Consider the following 8791-nt stretch of genomic DNA (forward strand, 5'->3'; position numbering starts at 1 on the left):
TCAGTTTCGGATTGAAGGTATAGAAGTCGATTCCAATGACAAAGTGGGTACTAATGTTATATTTCAAGTGAGGAGGAAACCACATATATTAGAAGACAAAAAAAGAGAGGAATGAAAACTAGGGGTGGACATGGTTCGGTTCCAAACCGAGGAACCGAACCGAACCGAGTGACTTATACCGCCCAAAACCGAATCGGATAAATCCCCCGCCCCCAACTCTTCTAACTTTTAATCGTAACTTCTTAAAACAATAGAACGTACTGTGGAAACCCTAGTTTCCCCCGAAACAAAAAAAAATGTCGCCGTCTTCGACTTCTTTTGGGTTTTGAGAGAACTAAGCCGAGAAAGGAAGAAAAATCTCGCCGTCTTCAACCTCCGACCACCTCCATCTCCCCTACCGGAGATCTTCTTCATCTCCTTCACCTATCCCTAACCCACCAGCCACCACCACAATTTTAGACCTCCGACCATCATTTATCTCCTATCACCGTCAGTAATTCCGGCGATTTCTTCGTCCTAATCACAGATCCGACGACCTTCCCCATCAAAACCTCCATTATCTCTACCAATCTCACCCTCCAAACCCCATTCCTACCATTGCCATCCTCTAACCTTGATCTCCACTATAACTGCCAAACCCATCTTCTTCGGTCGATTCTCCCCCTAACTCCGGCAACCTCAAATCCATTTCTACCGACCAATACCACCTTCCAACCTTTCTTCGCCATCACCGAACTCATTTTCTATCATCTCCGACCATCCCTTTTCCCATCTCAGGTAAGCCTCTCTCTGTATTTCTTTAATTTTTTTGAACAAGCTCATGGCAAATGAAGAACCCGATTCAATGTGTACTGTGAAATTTATCAATTCATCTCCAATTTGTTGAGGGTAATCCATCTCTTTTGTTAAGCATACCCCTATTTATATACAGTACCAGCAAGTTCTGATCTCTCTTTTTCAACGTAGCTTCCCTTCTAATTTCTGTGAAGGTTGGGTAAACCCAGAACCGAACCGATCAATTTCGGTTCTGGTTCAGCTTGGTTCCAATTATATATGATTCGGTTCTGGTTCCAATTTTTGGGAACCGATTATATATGGTTCGGTTCTGGGTATACCCCAAAACCGAACCGAACCGAACCATGTCCACCTCTAATGGAAACCACATATTTTTTGCAGTCTTTAAACATAGGAAACCTTCTGTACAAAGGACTCCTCAGTGGGGAAGTTAAGCTTATTTGATAATGGCACTAACCACTTTGGTTTATAGCTTTCTGACAACACAGCTGGTTTAAAAGGGTCAAATGAAGACTAGAGCCACTGTCAAAATATGGTTGTGCGGAGATCAGTCCTCGTTACTGCTTAGATTCTCTTTCTAAAAATCCCTTACTTTAAGGAGAGAAAAATTACGATGTCGGGAAGCGATCTGGAAGATTTCTCAGCTTCGGCTACGGTAATCGTTTTCGACCATCCGATTCCTTTACTAAGGGGACCTATACCAGCTGGTTTATCTGACGATCCTTCAATTGGACCGTTCGTTCTCGCTTTCAGAGACGCTCGCAGCTGGAAGTTCGCATTCCGAGCTACAGAATCCAAACTCATTGAGCAATGCGAGGTACAATCCATAGGATTTCTCATCTCTTACTTTCTGTTCGTTTTCAGTTGAATAGGAATCCTCGAATTTTTTTTTTTCCTGTTTCGGTCCTGAAATCTGATATTCTGAAAAAAACACTTGGTCTCATGAAATCTATGAGTGCATCTCACGGTAGCATCTTGTCTTATTTATTTTGAGTTGAGTTTTGGTTGAAATACCATTTAAAGCTTTGACGGTGCAGCTGGCCGAGCTGGTTGGCTTTAGTATTGCCAGACAGTAAGTAAATCAGCTGCTACATTTAATAGGAGCTCAAAACCAGCTCTTGACTGCAGAGCTTGAGTAGCCAAGATTGATAGTGCTCTACATCTAATTCCTTGTTTTTTCCCACGTTGGACGAATAATGTCATTTTTTATATTTAATACACAGGGGCAATTTGATATGATGGGTTATGGTTTTAGAGCAGGCCGAGTCTACTTGTCGATAAGTTGATGACCAATTGAGAGAAACCCCATCATACATTTATTTGGTTTGTCTGGATTGTATTTATGTAATATAATTTATTTAACATTGAATGTCTATTCCGGACCTCGTATGTTTTGTATTAGTAAATGTTGCCAATTTCAGTTTCTCTTGAAAGGATTGAAGGTATAGAAGTCGATTCACAAAGTGGATACTAATGCTATATTTCAAGTGAGGAGGAAACCACATATATGATTCAAAACAAAAGAAGGAATCAACACCACATATATTTTTTGCAGTCTTTGAACATAGGAAACCTTCTTATAACCTCACAAAGCAAGTTGTGTTTCTGTACAAAGGACGACTCAGTGGGAAGTTAAGCTTATTTGATAATGGCACTAACCACTTTGGTTTATAGCTTTTTGACAACCACTGACAGCTGGTTTAAAAGGGTCAAATGAAGACTAAAGCCACTGTCGAAATATGGTTGTGCGGAGATCAGTCCTCTCAGCTTCGGCTGCGGTAATCGTTTTCGACCATCCGATTCCTTTACTAAGGGGACCTATACCAGCTGGTTTATTCGACGATCCTTCGATCGGACCGTTCGTTCTCGCTTTCAGAGACGCTCGCTGCCTAGGAAGCACGGGTACTTTCTCGGGGCCCCCGTACCCATACCCGACACGTATTGGGTGCGAGTACGTTCGGGTACGTCTTGGGTACGCACCCACATTTTGAAAGGAAAAAAAACCCAAATCTGGTTGTTGGGTGCGTGTCGGGTGTGTTTAGGGTGCGCACCCGACACATCCTGCTTCTCCCAGCTGGTGTAAATCCTTCCTGCTTCTTCTCTCTCCTCCCCTGCACTTAGTATTTACATGCAAACCATTTAAGTAAATGTCTTTACTATTTTATTGTCCATTTACTTAAGATTTACTTGTAAATAACGGAATACCCCCCATTTGGATTTATTTTAAATAGTTTCAAGACTCAAATCTAGAAGGAAAAAAGTCAAGTCTCCTGGTCTAGTATAAAATTCGAAGAAAAATGGTCGGGTCAAAATTTTAACTTTCGTAACTTCCAAACAGTGGGGTATTTTTCAAATTTTAAAAATTCATAAAATCTATCATGTCCAAACATTATTAAATCCCAAAAGTCCGGTTTAAAAAATCTTATAATTTGGTCTCTAAAAATTATTCATCTTGTCGGGCACTGGTCAACACACTGGCGACAAACTTTTTTTTTCTAATGAGTGATGTATTGATGCCTCATGTTATGAAATATGAAACTTAATCACTTATGAAATGAAGAGTAATATTAGAATTTTCCATTTTGGTGATGTTATTGTTATTTGATTGCTGCATAATTTTTTTTTAAATTTTTATAAATATGTAATAAAATATTAAAATATATTATTATATTTGGCGTAGTCGAACGTACGCTCACCCGTTTTTTTGGAAAATCACGTACCCGTGTCGTGTCGTACCCGCGTCGTGTCGTACCCGCACCCCGTACCCATGCTTCATAGCTCGCAGCTGGAAGTTCGATTTCCGATCTACAGAATCCAAACTCATTGGGCAATGCGAGGTACTCTCCATAGTATTTCTCATCTCTTACTTTCTGTTCATTTTCAGTTGAATAGGAATCCTCGAATTAATTTTTTTTCCTGTTTTAGTCCTGAAATCTGATATTCTGAAAAAAACAGTCTCATGAAATCTATGAGTGCATCTCATAGTAGCGTATTCCCTTCTTTATTTTGAGTTGTGTTTTGGTTGAAATACCATTGAAAGCTTTGAGGGTGCAGCTGGCCGTGCTGGTTGGCTTTAGTATTGCCAGACAGTAAGTAAATCAGCTGCTACATTTAATAGGAGCGCAAAACCAGCTCTGGACTGCAGAGCTTGAGTAGCCAAGATTGATAGTGCTCTACACCTAATTCCTTGTTTTTTCCCACGTTGGACGAATAATGTCATTTTTGATATCTAATACACAGGGGCAATTTGATATGATGAGTTAAGGTTTTAGAGCAGTCTGAGTCTACTTGTCGATAAGTTCATGACCAATTGAGAGAAACCCCATCATACATTTATTTGGTTTGTCCGGATTGTATTTATGTAATATAAATTATTTAGCATTGAATGTCTATTACGGACCTCGTAAGTTTTGTATTAGTAAATGTTGCCAATTTCAGTTTCTCTTGAAAGGATTGAAGGTATAGAAGTCGATTCCAATGACAAAGTGGATACTAATGTTATATTTCAGGTGAGGAGGAAACCACATATATTATTCAAAAAAAAAAAAAGGGAATGGAAACCGCTTATATTTTTTACAGTCTTTAAACATAGGAAACCTTCTTATAACCTCACAAAGCAAGTTGTGTTTCTGTACAAAGGACTCCTCAGTGGGGAAGTTAAGCTTATTTGTCACCAATGTTACATTCCCACCTTTTGTAATTCTAATGCAATGGTCTGGCTCGAATCTGGTATATAATGCTTCATAATTGAACCTGCATCATATTCAACAAAAAGTATGTGCATAAATTGTGCGATACACTTAAACTGGAAAGATCAAAGAAATCCGTGCTTGTTAATGGTTTTTAGTGTCAGTGTTCTTGTATGGATTGAAGATGAAGTGGCATGATAAATAGTCTTGGCTCCGGAATTTTCTTTCCCATATTTGAATGTTTTGGATGCCCTGTATGGTTCTGATTTTAGAGGTGGTCTTCTGTCAACTGTGATATCCAATAGGGGGTTAATCACATTCTCTCACCTCGCCACGTACATGTGGCTGTACGGTCTAATGATCTGGACCATCTATATGGTAGTAGGCCATGTCGTGGATGGAGCATGGTGCAAAACTCACAGATCGGAGGATCCTAACAATCCAATTCATTACTGTTAAATGGGCAGGTAGAAACAGAACATATTCAACCAGCAAGCACATTAACTCAACTTACTAGTCAATGTGATGTTTGTACAGTGGTCCATCAATTGCAGGACCCACTATATGGACGCTCTAGATCATCAGACCTTCCAGCCACGTGGTGAAGTGATATCAACCCAAAATTGCTTGATTGTGATTGACGCCTTTATTTTTCATTTTTATAAAGAGCCATGAATTGTTATAAATTGACAAAAAATCGACTAAATTTTGATGTTGAAATTTGGACTACTGATTGAGGCATATTTTCTTTTCCAGGTTTTAAGTAGTTTTTTTTTTAATCTTTGCTGATTTTCTGATAAATTCAAATTATACCGTACAATTTATGGATAAAATAAGTCTGGTCTCTATAATTGTGTGATAGTTGATATTTAGAAAATTGTATACAACCTTATGACTCGGATTAATAATTTAATACAAGTCTCTACGCTTAATTCCTTGATCATGGAATTTGTTAGTACCATTGAAATCCAAATGCAGGAATCTAAACCTTCTTAATTCATACAATTTGTATTTGAAAGGCTGGAGCACGCGTTGGGTGTTCGATTAGTGCATCAAACAAATGCAAGCCTCCATGGTGGAAAACCCTGCTGGGAGTTGCCACCATTGATTTTTCAGAGAGGGAGAGGTGCGAAGAGTGCGAGATGTCAGCTTGTGTTGCAGCTGCCAAAGAGTCATGCATTCAGTTTGCTAAAGACAAATGTTTACCGTCATTTCGAGAAGCACGGATTGCCTTGGCCACTCCAAAGGAACCTCCTTTCCTCTCAAGTACTCATCCCAAATCAGTGGCCAAAAGTACAGAGTCCGAACCATTAGAATTGCATCAGCCGGCCTCCATTCCTTTGTCTAGATGCAACCTTGATGTGACAAATTACAGAGGCAGTTTTCTATTGGATAGTAGCATCAGCATTGAAGGTTCCACAGGTGAAACTAGTTGCAGTGAGAGATTGGAGCCTTGAAGCAATCTACAGATGCATTCAACTTCTTGAAGCAACCTACATCTGTATACCACACAAACCTTGCAAGCTGAAAGGTACATTTATTGTCTGGAGGATTACTTTCAAAGGTGACAGATAATGCGTCAACATTCTGCTTCTTATTAAATTCGATGGAATTGCATGCTAAAAGTTATACAAGCATTAAATCATAAATAAATAAACGAAACAAAAAACAAAAATATTGTTGAAAGAGACTACATGAATTATTATTTTGAGAACAAAAGGTAAAAATGTTAAAAGAGTACCATACTATACGATCACTCGAGCCTCTCCATAGCACTGAGACCAATATTTTGATTGGTTTAAAACTTTATATATTTTAATGAGTCCTCCAACTCTTTAGCAATTGTGCACTTAAAATATAACTTGAAGAAGTTAGTTGGGATTTTGAAAATTTTTTATAACATAAATTCCCAAAAAAAAGGCAAAAAAAAGTTTAAACTGCCAATTAGCAAAGTACCAATACTAGGCTCAAAGTTAAGAGTTTCAAAAGTAATGGATCAACTTCGTGAATAAAATCAGGTTGTTAATTGAGACGTCGATTATCAAATAAAATCTTTTTTTTCATTACACTAAATTCAATGCTAACACCATGCTATGAACCCATTGCATCTTGTGCTTGTGCTTTTGTCATAAAATGGGTAGAGGCCATACAGAGTGTCATAGTCACAAATGTTTACCTTGGGTAATAGGGAAATTTTAAATTCTTTTGTTACTTTCATGTTTATATCGGGAAACAAAATGGAAAAAATAGATATTTAAAATATATAATTTAAGAAAAAAATTAAATAAAAAATATTGTAAAATTATTGCGATCTTCCTCTTGTTGATTGCTATCAATATGACATTTATTGTTTGTTACCAAAATTTCAATACAGTACATGCTATTAAGAAATTGATAGTACGTATAATATTGTATTTGGTGTTATTTTTTAGCATGGAGGTCCCAAAACTAATGTTTTTTATTTCTGTACATCAAAGGGAAAAAAACGATCTTTCAATTTAATTATATTGTTTTTTTTTTAAAAGGAATTTAATTATATTGTTATTTATCACGACTTCAACACAATACAAAAATTTATGCAAGGTATATTGGATGACTGTTGTACAAAGGATCCACATCGGTTGACTTTATTTTTCACATATGAAGGAAACAAAATGATCACTTGACGTTGTGATTTATACAATGACTGTTGAGGAATTAATAGAAAAATCGTAATCATTAAATGTGATCTTCTAATGCTCATGAACAGATAATAGATCTCTTTATTGGTAAGATTACCATGCTCTTATGAACCTCTAACATCTCCCAATTTTTCTTTCTTTTTTAGTGTAGTTTTTCACTCGTATCTTTTAATATCTGACTTGTATTTTGATTTTTATGTTTACTTATCTGCTCTATATTTCTATAAGAAACCATGTGATTTTGAATTTGCTATGAGGATTAATTACTTCCCAACTAGTTTGGGACAATGGCTTAGTTGAGTTGAGTTGAGTTGAGTTATGAAGATGAATTACTTATATTAGCTAATATTTGACTCTATTTTCCATATTTAGAGAGGATCCCACCTGGGGCAACTGCACTCTTTACAACAACTCAATTGAATCTCATCCCGTGATACTATTTAAGTTGAAATTTGACGGCTCAAGCTTTGGACTCATTGGTGTTGTGGGGGTCCTTTCAGAGCCTGAGAGAGGGCCTTCTCGGAACTAATGTGTGGAATGAGGTTTGTCTTGTTCCCTTTAAAAAAAAAGAAAGAGGTTTGTCTTGTTGGCCATACATTGCTAGATTACTTTATTATTCGAACGACTCCATCGATGTCGTTTCGTGGAAGAGACAATTCTATCTGCCTGTGGAGATTTGCAGATGTGATAGCGGAGATCGACGATGTGATCAAGGGCCATGGCATTAACATTAGACGTGTCCAGCGATCCGCCAACTGCGACATTGAACCACTTGGTTACTGTGGGGTTTGACAAAGACAAGGTTTCAGTTTTCAACTGTCTTCCTCTTTGAATTTTTATTTTTCTTACGTGTTTATTTCTTTTTGTTTGACCTTTTCTTGTTGCTTTCTTTTGGTTCAAGACTTTCTGGGTCTCTTTGTTCTCTTTGGCTTTCAACTCTTCTCATATTCGGATGGTGCCGTACAGTTAAAAGGCCCTTTTGCCCCAAGTGTATGTGTACGAGAATAAATCCATTTTTCATCTTCTCCAAACGAGGGATCCTTCTGCTGCGCGTTTCTTTCGCTGGCGATCTCAAGTGGAAAAAAGATGAAGAGTAAGAAAAGAGGAGGAAGGAGGAAAAAGAAGAATTGACTTCGGGAAAAAATGGAAGATGACGGAAAAATGGAAAAGAGGAAGAAGGAAAAAAGAAGAATCGATGCTAGAAAAATTAAAGATGCTGGAAAAATGGAAAAGATGAAGGAAAACAAAGAAGAATTAAAGTTGAAAAAATGGAAGACGTCGGAAAATTGGAGAAGAAGAGGGAGAAGGGAAAAAAAGGAAGAATCGACGTCAGGGGAAATGGAAGACACAGGAAAAATAGAAGAGGGAGAAGGAAAAAAGAAGAATCGACATCAGGAAAAATGAAAGATGCTGGAAAAAATGAAAAGCGGAGTCATATCAGTGAAAGTTAGGGTCGGTGAAAGGTGGGGTCATGTCCATTTGGAGTGACACATTCCAAATGGACACGGCCCCACTTTTTCCCACATGACTACTTTTCCTTACATGACCCAAACTTTCACTGATAAGAACCAATGTTTTCATTATCTCTGACGTCTTCTATTATTTCTGCCGTCGATTCTTCTTTTT

The 8791-nt window shown here is 37.7% G+C and overlaps 1 protein-coding gene across 2 annotated transcripts; it reads left to right on the top strand.

Annotated features, from left to right (window-relative positions):
- The first annotated feature begins 230 nt into the window (after positions 1 to 230).
- LOC143877998 (uncharacterized) lies at positions 231 to 8036 on the top strand. 2 transcript variants are annotated; one of them, XM_077380377.1, is made up of 4 exons: positions 231 to 777; positions 1296 to 1612; positions 5504 to 6015; positions 7538 to 8036. In XM_077380377.1, exons 2-3 carry the CDS (start codon positions 1409 to 1411, stop codon positions 5939 to 5941), a joined length of 642 nt encoding a protein of 213 aa, XP_077236492.1. In that variant the 5' UTR covers positions 231 to 777; positions 1296 to 1408; the 3' UTR covers positions 5942 to 6015; positions 7538 to 8036. The 2 variants fall into 2 exon arrangements, with proteins under 2 accessions (XP_077236492.1, XP_077236491.1); XM_077380376.1 differs by having other exon boundaries at positions 232 to 777; positions 1268 to 1612.
- The last annotated feature ends 755 nt before the right edge of the window (positions 8037 to 8791 follow it).

Source organism: Tasmannia lanceolata, unplaced genomic scaffold, assembly GCF_043159265.1.
Source record: "Tasmannia lanceolata isolate RefF3 unplaced genomic scaffold, GAP_Taslan_0.1 ptg000005l, whole genome shotgun sequence".
NCBI classification, from domain to species: Eukaryota; Viridiplantae; Streptophyta; class Magnoliopsida; order Canellales; family Winteraceae; genus Tasmannia; species Tasmannia lanceolata.

Bases quoted from the DNA above. Each gene is read 5' to 3' on its own strand.
- LOC143877998 (XM_077380377.1), top strand. From the start codon at position 1,409: ATGTCGGGAAGCGATCTGGAAGATTTCTCAGCTTCGGCTACGGTAATC. The intron at 1,613-5,503 runs GTACAATCCATA...TGTATTTGAAAG, and splicing joins AACTCATTGAGCAATGCGAG to GCTGGAGCACGCGTTGGGTG.